Consider the following 16,449-nt stretch of genomic DNA (forward strand, 5'->3'; position numbering starts at 1 on the left):
ACTAAAATTGCATGCGAGTTCGCGCCGTCTAAATCAGCCCTAAATAGCTGTTAATATCGTGTTATTTTTTTTAGAAATACTACTAGCGAGATGGATTTTTTTAGTTTTCTATCTATATCCTTTAGAAGTCAAAGCACAACTTACCAGGATCTCTATACCGTTTCTTTTTCGCTTGAAGCTCGTCATCGTCATCATCATCATCGTCGTCGTCGTCTCCACGGTCATTTACCTCATTAGAAATATTGGAATCGACGTCGGTGTCATCCGATTCTTCCTCTGAGCTTCCTATCTCGGCGGCAGAGTCCTCGTCTCCACTGAAGTCTTTTTCGTTCGACACTTCGCATTTGTGCTTCCTTAATTCCTCTTTGAAATCCGTACCAAACCCACATGATTTACACGAATGTGAATGCTGTGACCAAAAGAACATTAAATAATCAATTTATATGTAACATCATAATATAATAAGTATTTTACAGCACTTTGTATCGTAGGTATATACCTTGCTCATGTTGTCACTATAGTTTTCTATTACTGACCGCGCCCTGAAAAATATGTGAATTATTATACATTAGGCATACATTTAATAAACACGGCTGAATAATTAATTCAATGCATTAAAATTACAATATTTAAAAAATATTATAAGCTCGGTAAGAGGTTTTTTATTTAATAAATAAGAACCGAGATATTTTAAGTGTAATTCAAAAGTCCTTATTTTGCTTCATCATCATGCCATAAAAGTTTAAAATTATATTGTAAATGACAATAAAAAATTGTAGTTTGAAATACTCGTATAAAAAGGGGAAGGCCGGTGAAAGCTAATTGTAGATGGCGCTCTTCCAGATTCCATACGATTCATGCTACAAATCCCTTATACTTACTTTACAGCAGCGCGCCTCTTGCCCGTTAGATTAATTTCTTTCTTTTCCTCATTTGGTTTTATTTTGGCCTCCGCTGTGAGCGTCTGTACCCTGTGCATCATTGCATGCTGATTCTTATATATGCAGAGATATTTATTATTGCATATATTACACAGGGATCGATACATGTCTATTTCCTGCAAACGAATTATGTTTTCTTTAAACATTATATTAAGTATATAAAGATAAAGGGTTCTAAAATATACATAATACATATGTACTTCTCAAAATTTATGATTTTTTACAAATAAAGGAAAGAAATTGTCTTAAATACCTCCTCTGTTTTTCTACATATTATGATGTGCGCATAAAAGCCAGCAAAAGACGCCCGAGTGGTTCCGCACGCATTACATTTCAAATTACCCTTGATTTGTTTATATTCTTTTAGAAATCTCTCTACAGCGTAAACGTTTTTGATATCCTGAAACCAGAAAATAACAAATTAGAATAAAAATTAACTTGCGTTTCTCTACTCTACTCCATAAAAGGCAATGAACACAAAAATATATATTTTATTGTACAATTAAAATAGTGAACTCAAAAAATACACAGATTATCACGAAAAATTAATTATTTTACTTTTAAGAATTTCTACCATAGTTGACAAATAGTACGTATCCGCAATTCGGACCGTATCTTACAGTCTTTTTACAAAAAAAAGTTGTCGATTGAAGTGTCAGTTGATGTTCGTTACTTTCATATTATTTTACTGAAATTTATTATTAAGTTTTGTTTTTGTGTTCAATTGCGGTAATTAAACTTAATTGTATATCTAAAGAAAACATGAGTGGTATTAAGGTGATGAAGAAGGATTACATTTTTCAAGTTGTCTAATAGGTATGTTCTCACTGCTTAGGGTGAAAATGTTTGTGTACTACACGAGATCAAAGTTATTTACATCTCGTGCGCTTTTGAGTCCCTTACTACGCTCAAGATTATAAATTAGATTCTATTCTAGAATCTATTATGGAATCTTTCGCTTGCACGGGACTCAAAATAAGCACTCGAAGAAATATCAAACTTTGATCTCTTGTTGTACAAATAACTATTGTATGGTTTCAATAAGCTTTCTAAGTGTGCCCCATGCACACATCTTAAGTAAGTAAGTTAACCTTAATAGCTAATTAAGTCTTACAATAGGAGTTTCGCCGACTATCCAAGTTACATTGTAATGATTTTCTATAGCGTGAGTTTTCCAATCTTTCGACTTAACCACTTCTTTGCACATGGCGCACTGATTTTCATCTGGAAACCAAAAATACAAAACTTAATTTATTATTGTTTTATTCTAACAAGTAGGTAGCTCATTTACCTTAATAAGTGTGTATCTATTAAAGTATAGTTGGAAGTATGTTACCTTTGTTCGAAGGCCCGATTCCTTCAGCAACTGACGTGTCGACGACATCACAATTTTTGATGTGTGTCAAATAAGTTTTCACATATTTTCTCACCAAGCCACACTTGTTACAGGTTAAACCATCCATCCTTTTGCAGATTACGTACAAATACTGGTTCACGTCTTCAAAATCGTCCAAGTTCTGAAAGGTGCAAAGATACAATGAAAATATGAATGTTTAGTTTTATACTGGATAGGGTTCGACGCCACCTGTGGCCGCCAACTGCACTTAGTGTACATAACCCAGATGTAGATCATTCAAATGTGTATACAACACAGTGCGTTTGCACAGTTAAATCATCTTAGTACCTACAATTTACATGTTTTCTGCGAGGGACCTGCTAGATAGGTTTTCTGTTCGTGGACGCTTTGCGCTACAAAGCGGAAAATACTTGTTTTCGGATACGTTCGCAGCGCGAAGCTCGCTCTGGCTGTGGATGTGTATAGGCGGATAGTGACAAGACCGATTTAAATATAACAGATTTTACCCTTTGTACGCCAGGCCTATCGTGCGCGGCACTCAGCGGCACATTGAGCCTTGTTGGAATGCACGAAGGTTGATATTGGGCTGTGACCGCGCACGTCAATTGATGTCTTCGGCGATCAGAGGCTCAATAACTCTTATGTTATCTTCTGTCTCGTATTCTCGTATATGTCTCGGTATGTTATGAAAACTCACCCAAGCCCTTTCTCCTTTTCTCCATGCTAGGTAGTTGTGTTCTTTCTGCGTATGCTGTATCCACTTGCCGGCCTCCACTTCCTTGTCACAAACGGCGCAGGTCCCGCCGCTTGCGAAGTCTACGTCATCGAAATCAACAACGGCAGCTGGGGCTCTTTCCCTTATACCACCAATCTAGAAGTAATCATTTTATTCATCAAAATCTGGCTTGCCAATTGTCATACAGAAAAAGTCAATCGAAACTAAGGTTTCCATTAATGTATTACACTAAAATAAATAGTACTATAGTTCGTTTTTTTTAGCATTAGAAATTAGGTAAACAATTTTGATGTGTCTTTTAATTGAAAAACACATTTTAAAAATAAGCTACGGCAAATATGTAACAATTATGAATCTAATACGATCATTTATATTCTTCTGCTTTCATAAGTAATAGTTTTTGAATTTTAAAAAGCGTTTTTCAATTAAAAGACATGTCAATATCGCTTACCTTCTTACAAGTTCTTTCTAATGCTAAAAAAACGAACTATAGGTATAGGAAATTTTTTCACAAATCGACCTAGTCTCAAAGTATGTACTAGACGACGACATATCTTCTATATAGGTAATTAATAAATACTTTAATATATATATAAAGCATCGTCACATTTAATATACATATATATAGATAGATCACACATCCTACGGAGATAGCGACTATTTTATTGTATTGTAATGTAACTAATGTAATTATACTAACTTTGCAGGCCTTTATGTGTTCCAAAAAGGATTTCGCGTATTTCCGATTTTTTCCACAGTATTTGCAGTCCAAACTCCCAAATTCTTTACTGCAATTGGACAAATGTTGATGAACCTCTTCATCGTCGTCCACGTTCTGTAATAAAACAATAATTATGTATACATTTTTTATGGTTATTAGTTATTAGAATACAAATTACTTTTACAGTAGGTACATATGGTCCTATTTTCCCGCACTAGTGGGTAAAATAGCACTTTTCGTGCGATGTCAAAAGTCTAAAGGGCCATATGTACTGTAAAACGTTGTACGATACACGTGCGAATAAGTAATTCGCATTCTTCTTTTCCGCACTTGTATCGCAAATAACTATTTATAATTACTTACCAAAGGAGCATCGCCCTCCTTCCAAGCGAGGTAATCATGCATTTCAGACAAATGCTTTGCCCAGAGTAAACTTATTACAACATCCTTACACACTCCACATTTGAAAGTAATCGCTTTTTCAACTTTTGGCAATGCAGATTTATTTTGGTTCTCCTCCTCCTGTCAAATTATTAGTTTGTGTATAAAACACACACTTAGTACTTAATATTTAATGAATCAGTTCGGGCCAGCCATCCAAGTCACTACGTAATTCAAAGACTGTAGTGTGTACTAGCACAACTTACTTCAAAACAAATGAACATAAATGTAAAGATGGCATACGGTAGGTATGTCGAACGGCATAGGGTAGACTGGCTTAGAATTATTATTACCTATATATTTTTAGTTCTCTAACAACCTTAACCGCAGGATCCCAACCTCCGAGCTGCCCTTGGTGTTAAAGAAATTATTTATACGTAGCTAAACGCGCCCCAGGTGTAAACTATTATTTGTGACGTCCCACGGGTAAAGGTACCTTATGGCGGTTGGCGCTTACGCTATTATTAACGCCGCTCCAACTTTATTCCGGCGCAATGTGACGTAAGCGCCAGCCGCCATAAGGTACCTTTTTCCGTGGAACGTCACATTTATTTAAAGTTTCACAAACCTTTACGCCCTCGCACTTCTTCACATGATGTAAGTAGGACTTAACAGACTTGCACGGCAGATCACATTTCTGACAGGTCAGAGTTCCGATTTCAATAATAATGTTACGCAAATGTACTCGTACTTCCTCTTCATCGTTTAAATTCTGAAATAAAAATACGTTTTCATCTCTCCTGTTCGGAAAGTTCACCTTTCATAGGCTGATAACCGGGTGGAAAATTTTATTTCCCACCCTAGGGTGGAAAGTAATTTTTTTTAATTTTTACTTCGAACAACGGCATATTATTCAGTTAAAAGCTCTCATATTAGCTTCCGCATGACTGAAATTGGCGCCGTTTACATTTTGATCGAAAAAAAAATCGAAAGCCATAGACAATACAATCTTAAATTGGGATGTATCTGAAACGGCCTTAATGTATACGCGCCGGCCTTAATGTAATTTCTTGTGTTTGACTTTCCTCATAGTCGAAATGAAAAGTAGAGTGTTTAACTGGGGTAAAAGTAACCATCTCACCCTCGAACTATTGGCGCTCTCTCTTCGTTCGAGCGCCAAAATATCTCGGGTGAAATGGATCACTTTCCACCCTTGGTTAACAATCTACTAATTATATAGTCTAGGACAGGGCTCTCCAAACCCCGGCCCGCGAAACGTTCCAATCCGGCCCGTCGACAGCGTCCCAATCCCCAATCCGGCCCGCGGGAGCCAGACTCTAGGGATTCAACCCTAACAGCAGCAACCAGATACGTAAGTGTTATTTATACGTCATAATTTCATAGAAGTATGACATTTAAAATAACACATGCACTGGTGGGCTATCAAATTCGCTGCAGACTTTTCTTGGTCTGACTGTACACATCCTTTTTTGGGGTGATATTACAAGTGTAAGAAAAATACAGCATGAACTCTACTCATACTACAATGACAAGTAACTCTTGCCAAACTATACTTAGTAAGATAGTTATACATAAGTGACACAGCAGAGCCCGAATTTTTGAAAACATGGATCACAAAAACACGTACCTAAGTAGAAAAACAAAAGCAACCGTGCACTTAGAGAATATAACCAACGGAGTGGTCATTAACAGGCGTTCCCCTCTGTCGAAAATAGGCGGCCAATGGTCAACGACATGTCAACTACATGTATGGACTGACGTTTATCTGACGTGGCTATGTTTACGTTGCGTATACATTTGATGTGCCCCTCCCCCGCAAAAAACGGCAGACTTTTTGTACCGAAAATTATAGACATGGCGTCTCCTTTGGTTATATCCTCTAAGACCGTGCATACTCACTAAAGGAGGTTCGCCGTCTTTCCAAGCCAGGTATCCGTGACCGGCGGCCATGTGTTGCGTCCAGTCGTCGCGCGCCGAGTACTGCCCGCACACGCCGCACTTCACCAGCGCCGAGTCTGCGGGTGTTGTCAGCGCCTGCACTTGTCTCTCTACCACTAGATCCAGAGAGCTGTCTTTCAAATCCTGGTTAAGTAAAAAAAATAGCGTCAAGACGTTTAATTAGGACATTTTTCATTTGCACTATACTTTTCTTTGCACAGTCGGTGCTAACGTGTCCAAACTCATTGCACAAATCCAACTCTATCATAGTATCTTGAATTGTGATATTGTCATCTATCACAAGAAATGCAGTACATATGTACGCGACATAGGCCGAATTTAGGTATTAACTACATTAATTACACGACAAAACAATGCTTTAAGTCCAAAAACGTAAACGTTATACCAAGAATGTCACACTTACACTACTACTTATTCCTCCGCAAGACTCAACGTGTCTCATGTATTTGTTTACAGTTTTTATATTTTTACAGCATTTCGCACACGTCAGGGCGCCGGTCTCTTTTTTAATGCATACCAAGTGCTTCCGGACTTTTTCCTCATCGGCCACACCCTGACAATAGACATAAAAAAAATACAACCTAATTAGTAATTATTATACACCGTGTTTTTATTGAATTCCGTTAACTTCGGGGTATGGTTAATTACATTTAAGAGAACTAAATGGCATAGTTAATTTTCAAAGAATTTCTTTTTTTGTTTTTTGAAAAAAAAATAAGTTTAAAAAGTAATTAAATGTAGCATATAGCGTTGTTGTAACACGGGCATTACATTTAACTCAACCAAACAATTGAAATCTGTGACATATCAATGTCATTTCGAACATCGATCGACCGAGATTGTACTTAAGTTTAGTAGCAAATGCACGAACTCATTCTAAACACTAATCAATATGTAAACCGGTCCTAAGGCAAGTGTATACGCTTGTAGAGGCCTTATAGGAAAAAAATAAACGATTGATTATCTCCGAAATGGAGTTAATTAGAATATCGGTGTCTTTGAGAAAGTTACTTGATTTAAGCTCAGGAATGCACCCCTGAAATTAACGGAAGAAAAAAAAAACACGGTGTATACAAATATGTACCTAACTAAAATTGACAACGTATTGATGGTCCAGACTCATGTCGACACACACAGTGTTATTATTATATTAGCTCCGAAGGCTATATGCATGGGCTATAAAAGGCAGTTCCTGCTAACGGTCAGTTTTTTTTCGATTTTCACTGGTGTCAAATATACAACGCGTTCGCGTATATATGATGCAGACATCGCCGTCAACCCAGCCGGAATATAGTCTTTTATTGATATTTAAAATCGCATAACTAGAGCTAACTACTGTCTATAATCATACCAAATCTATAAACATACCAAACTCTCCTCTCCACATTTCCAAGCGAGATAATTATGTAGAAAGCCTATATGATTATTCCACTCTGTTTCTTGAACATCCTGCGAGCAAACACCACATTTTACTAGAGACTCATGTGATTTTTTATTGCTTGTGGAACTGTTAGCCAAGTCAACCAGGTCCACATCAGACTCGGTTGAGGTGTTGCAAGCACTGGTATTCTGTGATTCCTGTAACAATTGAGAAATGTGAGAATTGTGAGAATTCACTATTTATTTTTATAATTTTAAAGGAAATATTATTTGACTTTTGTTGATAATAGCATAGACGATTATGTATTAATTGAATATTCTTATGTAAATAGCTATACCGTAAAGTTTCATGCACGAACTCTAGGTGTAGGTAATGTACCGTAAATCCTATCTTTCGACTAGGGTAGTAATGTACATCAGAAATTAGGCAGACATTTCATGTTTTCCCTTTTTAACATTGCGTGTGCCACGGGCGGTACAGGAATTAAGTCGTGTTTATTAAGCACTCGCCTTTAGCTTCGGGCTTCAATTTACACTCATTCGTAAATTGACTACTATACTTATTTATTATATTGTATCAACCTTAAAATACTGTTCAGTACTCACATCAACGCCACTGCAGTTTTTGAAATGTGTCAAATAAGCCTTGACATATTTTCTGGTTAGTCCACATTTAGAGCACGTAAGGCCGCCACATGCCTTCGTGATCTCGTATAAGTGATTTCGAACTGCCTCCTCATCACATATATCCTGAAACGTTATTATTACAAATATTAGATCACTTTTTACTCTTAGATAATTCCGAATCATTAACTGAGGACGTAATTTTAATAAACGAAATTAAAAGTTAAAATGTTGAATATAGTGTGCTAAAATATTAAGGATGTCGAATTATTATATCACCACCATTATGCTATTGTCTGGCCCGTTATGAGAAGAACGTTTCAATAGTTGAATAAGGGGAAATAGTTAGGTATAACTGTTTAATAAAAGTTCGCAATGATTCCTAAAAGGTAGGGTGTTAACTATGCTATTTTGAGCATTTACAGTTTACACATGTCTCTACGGTTGACTGGTATAAACCTGTCATTAAAAAATACTGGCAACAAAGAAGTCAATTAAAAATCAGTATTAACTAAATCATTATCTTGTAACATAGCTAAGCTTACCAAAGCTGTATCTCCAACTTTCCATGCTAAGTAATCGTGTTGTGAGGCTATGTGGCTAATCCAGTCTTTTTCTCGCACAGATTCTTTACACACCGCGCATTTAACCAAGTCATTCGCATTTGCTATTTTAGTTGCGACTTTTGTATCACTAGACCTTTCGGGTAACTTCACTTCATCGAATAAAACGTTATATGTACTATCATTTTGTGATTCCTGTAAATTAAATATATTGAATTAGATTATATTAGGTACATTCGCCATCAAATATTTGAACACGCACTATTGTCAAGGCGCTAGAGTGCGTGTTCAGATATTTATGAGCACCTCGGCCGCTCCGGTATATCTGATGATGACTGTACTCAAAATAACAAATTTCTTAAACAACGTCAGCTTGGTGACATCACTGCTGTGATCAGGTTTCGGACAACACCAAGAATATAAAATATACCTACAGACACTTGTCAGAAAGAAGTTTCTGAAGATCGGTTTTCCTATGATAGGGGTGCCGAAGCGGTGGTGGCCGAGTGGATATGACGCTCGACTTTCAATCTGGAGGTCGCGGGATCGCGGGAGTTTTTCGGAAACGAAATAACATTTGATATTTACCACTAGCTTTTCGGTGAAGGAAAACATCGCGAGGAAACCTGCATACATCTGCGAAGAAATTCAAACGTGTATGTGAAGTCCCCAATCCGCATTGGGCTAGCGTGGGGACTGTCCAACTTGAGAGGAGGCCTGTGCCCAACAATGGGACGTATATAGGCTAAATTATTGGTATAATATTAATTATTATTATTATGACAAGAAGTGCCGATCGGCCATTGGTCTATAGGTACAGCCATCGCAGTCGATGTAGACTGTAGACTACCTCCTCAAAATACTTTCTTTAGTCGCTGCAACTATCATCTGCAAAGATGCTGTGGCCAATGATGGTGATGATTATAGGGGTGCTGTCATATAGCGGCCGTCTCCATACTAAATAATACGGCTAAATATGGATGTCGTATTTGTATGGAGACGGCCTATATGACGGCACCGCTATCCTAGGAAACCAGAGCATAACCCCTTGATAGAATAATGTATAAGAATATTTTATACTTACGTTAAGTCCTTCACAGCTTTTAATATGACTCAAGTAGGCTTTAACATATTTTCTGGTTAGTCCACATTTAGAGCACGTGAGGCCGCCACGTGCCTTCGTGATCTCGTATAAGTGATTTCGAACTGCTTCCTCATCACATATGTCCTGAAATGTTATTATTTATTACAAATATTAGATCATTTCATACGCTTAGATAATTCCGAATCATTAACTGAGGACGTAATTTTAATCTTAATTTTCATACGTTTATGTTTAATACATTCTGAGTTACGCAGGGGTTAAAAGTGGCTCCAAATGGTTCGTGTAGGTAATATAATATAACACACGGCCGCTGCGTTGCCAGTTCTTTTTTCTTTTGAACTTGGCTTGTCACGCTGCAGCGTGTCTAGATAAACGAAAAAATGAGAGAGAGATATGCCTCATTTATAAAGTGAGCTAGATTCTGAACAGTTCCGCAAAAAGTTAAACACGATTAATTTTATTTGCAATAATAGCAAGAATTTATAGCTATTATTTTGACTTGACTTTACAATTAATAAGTTTCTGCATAGTAAACATACTTATCGCACCAAACCAACCAATCAAGTAGCTTACCAAAGGCATATTTCCATGTTCCCATGCTAAGTAGTTATGGTGTGAGCCTATGTGATGATTCCAGTCTTCCGTCCGTACCGATTCTTCGCAAACTCCACATTTTATTGGACCAGCATTCGTATCCGCTACATTTTCGTCAGTTACTTCAGTAAAAGAACTAGATTCCAGTTTCGGGATAACCTCCGATGAGACGTTGTAAGCGCTATCGTTTTGAGACTCCTGAAAATGAATTCCTTCTAAAAAAATTCACGTAGATGCGTAGATGAAGATGCGTAAAAATCATTTGCCTGTCAACGGCAAGCAAAAAGCAGCGCAGATCGGTCAGGTAATTTTAATTTAGATATACCTTAGATGGCATTAAAATATGCGAAGTTTATTTTTGTACTGTACCTTAAGGCGCGGTGTGTAGTAAAATGCGCTTTTTTGTAACCATATTTACAGACTTTTACAAGGATTTCATGCATTTTTTTCTAGTATGTATAACTTTAGTCCTTGAACTACGTTATTGCTTGTCAGAAACACAACGGCTCATTATTTTCTCGATAGAATCTTAAGTTGAAAACATGCTTAAAGCTGTCTTTTGATCCATATTTTAGAAGTACTACGACGAAAATGGATATAGCTCAATAGTGGGACCGGATTTTTGCACTATAAGTTTTGATAATTCTAAAGTTGAAAAAGTGATACTTATCTGATATGGGACATATTTTTAAGCATATTTGCAATATATGATGAAAAGTTAGAACGAGCGTTAAATATAAATTAGGTATTTATATATTTTTAGTAATGATTTTTTAATATTGAATTAAAGTGCAATGTTTAAGTTCCATTGTTTATAATATGTATGACGCTTTATAATGTAAAATTATTAGAATTTTTTTTAACGTGCTTCTTTATCAAACTACAATTAGCTTATTATTTTGTCGATATTGAATTAAAGTTTAATAAATCCACAACAACATATCTCATTTTTTAAGTTAATAGGCAAGCTAAAAAGCTAGAAGAATAAGATATATGCTCTAGAATTAATATGCGTTTTTTGTCCTATAAGATCTAATATTGAATTAGAGTCTGTAAAAATAAGTCTATTACTATAAAATAATATACGCAGCCATATTATGGAAAGTAAGAAATTTCTGCGTGTAGCTTGCATTGTAATAGTAAAATCTAGTTAAAAAGGCGCGAAATTCATACATACGCCGCGCTGGTCCGTCAGTCGCCGGCGCGGCGCTCGAGAGCCTATCATAGCCTACCTATACTTCGCCCCTCGCCCCACCTCCCGCTCAGTAACACTGTCTGTCTTTTCTTATCATTCATTTGTTTGTTTACCGTGCACATGTATAAATTAGATGCGGACATTACGTGAAATTAAAATATCTTATTACGTAAAAATACCTACAGCTGGTCAATCAGATCTTGGCAGTAGAAAGAGGCGGCAAATTTGAAAAATGTAGGCGCGAAGGGATATCGTCCCATAGAAAATTTGTGTTTCGCGCCTTTTTTTAGTGACATGATTTGCTTGACCAGCTATATTTCATTATCTTGACTAATATTGTAATAAAAATGTACAAGATATTCACAACTATTTTTTACTATACATAGTTTGTAAAAAGAACGTCTCATTTCAAACATAGACAGAGAGAATCATCATACTATCTTTGACTTACACTAGTACTAGCACCCAAAAGAAAAGGATGAATATAGTTTTTTGTTTTTATTTACTGACAAATGGTTTGACCAACTATACCTATTTCTGGTTCCTATTGTCATGTCCTGTCCTATTCAAGGTCAATATCATAATATGTATATTATAAACCAACTGCTCAATATTACACGGTATACATCCTGAATATACAATAAGGTAAGTGAGGCCACTTACCTTATTGTATATTCCGTGTGGGCCGTATATGCCTATATACAGCCCACCTTAAATTAAAATGGTTTTTTTTAATAAACAGGATATGAAGTATGAAAAACTCACTCAAATAGGTTTCTCATTTATTTAAGTTTCTTCATTATACCAAAATAGTTATAAAAATATTACGATACTCTTGGAAAATATACCTTAAAAGTCCTATTATGGGCCTTATTGAACACTAGCAGTGTATTACTTAATCCCGCAAAAAATAATCATTTTGACAGTAGGTAATAACAGATTTTATTGTTTTTAACTTAAGAGTTATACATATACAAATAACAATATTTGATACTTCATAACAGGAGGATTTATTTATAATAAGTGAAAATAATTATTTTGGGCCTTAATAACTAAAGATATAAAAATTGTCTAGTTTACGCGAAAATAGTAGGTAACTAAACATAAATCTTTATTAGTTATAGTAGTATCATCTTTTAACATCTGGGGGCACGGCAGTGCCCCTGCCAAGACGAGCAAAGCGCAAGGGCACTATCTACCTTTTCTCGAAGCGCTTCGTCGTTTTTTGGAACCCTCATAACTAGGGGTTGGATTATACCAGATAAACAAAGTTCTCGGACTTATTAAGCATATCAATTGCATAGCTCTTATACTTTAGATTTTATTCATATCTAAAAACTTCGATTTCGTCACTGACTCACTCACTTGATGATCATCAATACCGGGTACTTCCTGAAGTCCTCTAAGAAGCTGAAATTTGGTATGTAAGATAGTTTTAGTACACAAACAACAAATAAATTCAAAAAAATTTTATCCCTAAGGGGATGAAGATGGGGTTTAATTTTGTATGGGGAATCAATAATCGCTGAACCGATTTAGTTGAAATTTGGTATGTAGATAGGTATTGTTATGGGGAAGGATATAGAATAGATTTCAACCTCAAAGTTTACCCTTACGGGGTGAAGGCAGATTTTAACTCCAAAGTTTACCCTTACGGGGTGAAGGGTTTATATGGGGAATCAGTAAGAAGTACATTGTGTAACAGATGCCCCCAGATACTTATTTCAGGATTTTTAATAGTAAATCACCCCCAACCCTTTAAATTAGGGCATGGAAGATTGTCATAAGCAACTTACAAAAAGAAGTGAAATCCCACCAAAAACATTTTGATGTAAAATGTTGCCCAAACGAAACCATAAGGCTCGCACTGTCAAAAAGTTATCAGATCTCTTGCCAAGCTTCTAACTCTACAAGCCCTCTAACTTTACTAGCCCTACACCAAAAGTATGTGGCTTGGCCGTTTCATTTCTACAAGAACTACTGTAAGTATAATACAAAAACCGCCCAAATGCGAATCGGACTCGCGTTCCAAGGGTTCCGTACATTACACAATTTTAACAATATATATTTTTTTTAGAGAAAAGTGAGTAAAATGTCTTTAAAAAACCCGTAGGGATCGGAAAACTAGGTACTTAAGTCCGACTCACGCTTGACTGCACATTTCTAATAGGTTTTTCTGGCATCTATAGGAAAAGAGCTAATAAGTGTATTTTTTTCATAATTTTAGACCCAGTAGTTTCGGAGATAAGGGTGGGGGGGGGGAATGGTCATTTTTTGCGTATTTTCTTAAATAACTTCTAAACTATTTATTTTAAAATTATGAAAAAATATATCTGAGGTTCTCACAATGAGCCCCTTAATTTGATATATAACAAGATATAGTGTTTTTTTCTTCTATTTATCATTCATCTCAAAAGTGACCCCTTTATTTGTGACGTCCCACGGTCAAAGGTACCTTATGGCGGGTATGGAGTTATGCATACCCCAGTAATCTACAATAAATAAGCTATCGATAATACAAAAGAAGAGATATGATTTTTTGAAAATAATGTTGTGAAATGAGCAACTTTACGATACAGAAGTTTTAAGTTTAGCCGCCTAAAAAACTATGTTCCTGAAGTAAGTTACATAGTTGACTACAAATAATAATACCTTATATATCTGAGATTTAAAAAATGTTGCGACTTGTTCTGTAATGCAAATAGAAACCTGATTTATGTGTATACTAACCAGTCTCTTGAAAATAAAGTTTTATTTCATTTTCACGATTTATTGCAATGAGCTCTCTAGATTTAAATTTTATTTATTAGAAAACGACACCAGACGAGAGACAGTTTAAGCAAAAAACAATACCGATTTAGAGGTGAAAATGTATTTTCTGACTTTTTCATATAAAATCAGATAATTGAATATTTTTACTTTTAATGTAACACACAATCAATTTTTCTGAGCACATAATATGAAAGAAATTCTGTCATTCAAATGAAATAAATCCTAAAACCCCAACTAAATACTATATTTAACCCCTTATGCCACTTTAAACTTACATAACAATAACAGTATTTGCTCCATACATTTACGAAAAGGTACCTTATGGAAATAAATCTAATAATACATCACTACAAAACATCAATCACATTGAAGCTTTTATCTTTTATGAATAGAAAATATTAATTTACATTAAACTGCCACAAATTTAATTGGTTCTTCGTCATAATAATCTTAAAAAAGACCAATAATTTGTATGTAATGAAAAGGTACCTTGTGGTTAAGTTACATGATGAGGCATGATGATGATGGAACAGTTAGGATAAACTAATAATATTTTGGGGTAAAGATATTATAAATCGTCTATTTCTTATCAATAATATATTTTGGTTGCCATTGAAGACAAGCGGCATTGAGGTTCAATGACCTTAGATATTCCATAAGGTAATGCGTCGGGTATTGGCATTTTTCAGCAAACCAATGGCTGATTTATTGCATGCGACCAAACCAAATGAAGATTATTCTAGTTAAGAAAGACTTGACGAGAGTAACTTTAGTATAATAGCAGGCTACTTGGATTTATAATGTCGGTCGATGTACGGTTATAATATTTGCGAGGCGCCCCAACCAGAACTGAAATTATCAAATTAGTTTTGCAGAATGCTAATACAGTTCTCTACCAAACTTCTTTTCCCGTATTGACTAGTTTTTTTGGAAATTTTCAACCTTTTTTCCATAAGGTACCTTTTTACTAAACTCTGAGACGACGTTACTAGGCTTATAACTAACTTATAACAAAAATAAAAACAGGTAAACAAACGTTACGCATTAAGGTTTGAGATCACACAATAAAAAAAAATTGAGCATTTTTTCACCTCTTTACAAAACATTTCATAACTCCGAAACTAGAAACCCTCATAAGGTACCTTTTCCCGTGGAACGTCACATTTGAATTTCTATTATTTACTTTACATGTATGTTCTTGGGTTATAGACTTACATGTGTATACCAAATTTCAACTTATTGGTGCAGTAGTTACGGAGCAAATAGGCTGTGACAGACAGACAGCCAGACACACGGGTGATCCTATAAGGGTTCAGTATTTTTCCTTTTGAGGTACGGAACCCTAAAAATAATGAATTTAATAAATTTTTCACCTTATGCCCATGTGGCGGTAGCGAAACAGCCAAGCCACATATTTTGACTAAGGTGTAGAGTTAGTGAAGTTAGGGCTTGTAGAGTTTGAAGCTTGGCTCGACAAGAGATCTGACAACTTTTTGACAGTGCGAGTCTTATGGTTTCGTCTTAGCAACAATTTACATGAAAATGTGTTTGGTGGGATAATTTTTTACAGTATAAATATTTATTCGTAACAAATAAGTATTATATTAACATAATTTTGACAGTACATCTGGTGCTACATTACGACACCGGTGCTATAATAAGCACATTAAAACACTCCCTTTGGCCGTGTGTTAAAATTTGTCACTCGTTGCAAAATATCAATTTTTCGCACTTCTATCGTAAATACCTATGTATTAACAAAAAAAGTCACTTGTAAATAGTTACTGCCTTTAAAAAGTATAAGTGCCGCAATGTTATTAGACTTTTTGATCTATAAACGTCTTTAGGTCAATAAAGCAAGTGATAAATTATTAGTGTTAGACCAAGAAAAGTCTGCAGCAATTTTGACAGCCCACGCAGTGCAAGTGTTATTTATAAGTCATAATTTTATAGAAGTTTCTTCAAATCGATCTTATTAATAAGAGATTAAAAATATTCAAAATTATCTTAAAATATTTTAATCTAATATTTCATCTCATATGTTCAATAAGGCCCGGGACTGGACCTTTTTACCTGCACTGACAGTGGGCCTTCTTAGCA

The 16,449-nt window shown here is 35.5% G+C and overlaps 1 protein-coding gene across 1 annotated transcript in view; it reads right to left on the reverse strand.

The window, feature by feature from the left end:
- The window catches only part of LOC134663639 (uncharacterized), a 39,360-nt gene that overhangs the window by 10,128 nt on the left and 12,783 nt on the right, over window positions 1-16,449 (reverse strand). Inside the window, exons 10-26 of the mRNA XM_063520061.1 lie at window positions 10,362-10,580; window positions 9,768-9,911; window positions 8,666-8,878; window positions 8,103-8,246; window positions 7,485-7,694; window positions 6,520-6,669; window positions 6,057-6,239; window positions 4,765-4,908; window positions 4,119-4,277; window positions 3,735-3,869; window positions 2,996-3,169; window positions 2,278-2,458; window positions 2,056-2,165; window positions 1,195-1,341; window positions 882-1,057; window positions 500-542; window positions 145-409 (exon numbers count right to left, since the gene is read on the reverse strand). Coding sequence (XP_063376131.1) covers window positions 145-409; window positions 500-542; window positions 882-1,057; window positions 1,195-1,341; window positions 2,056-2,165; window positions 2,278-2,458; window positions 2,996-3,169; window positions 3,735-3,869; window positions 4,119-4,277; window positions 4,765-4,908; window positions 6,057-6,239; window positions 6,520-6,669; window positions 7,485-7,694; window positions 8,103-8,246; window positions 8,666-8,878; window positions 9,768-9,911; window positions 10,362-10,580 — 2,797 coding nt within the window. The remainder of the gene's footprint in view (window positions 1-144; window positions 410-499; window positions 543-881; window positions 1,058-1,194; window positions 1,342-2,055; window positions 2,166-2,277; window positions 2,459-2,995; window positions 3,170-3,734; window positions 3,870-4,118; window positions 4,278-4,764; window positions 4,909-6,056; window positions 6,240-6,519; window positions 6,670-7,484; window positions 7,695-8,102; window positions 8,247-8,665; window positions 8,879-9,767; window positions 9,912-10,361; window positions 10,581-16,449) is intronic.

Source organism: Cydia fagiglandana, chromosome 4 (genome assembly GCF_963556715.1).
Source record: "Cydia fagiglandana chromosome 4, ilCydFagi1.1, whole genome shotgun sequence".
NCBI classification, from domain to species: Eukaryota; Metazoa; Arthropoda; class Insecta; order Lepidoptera; family Tortricidae; genus Cydia; species Cydia fagiglandana.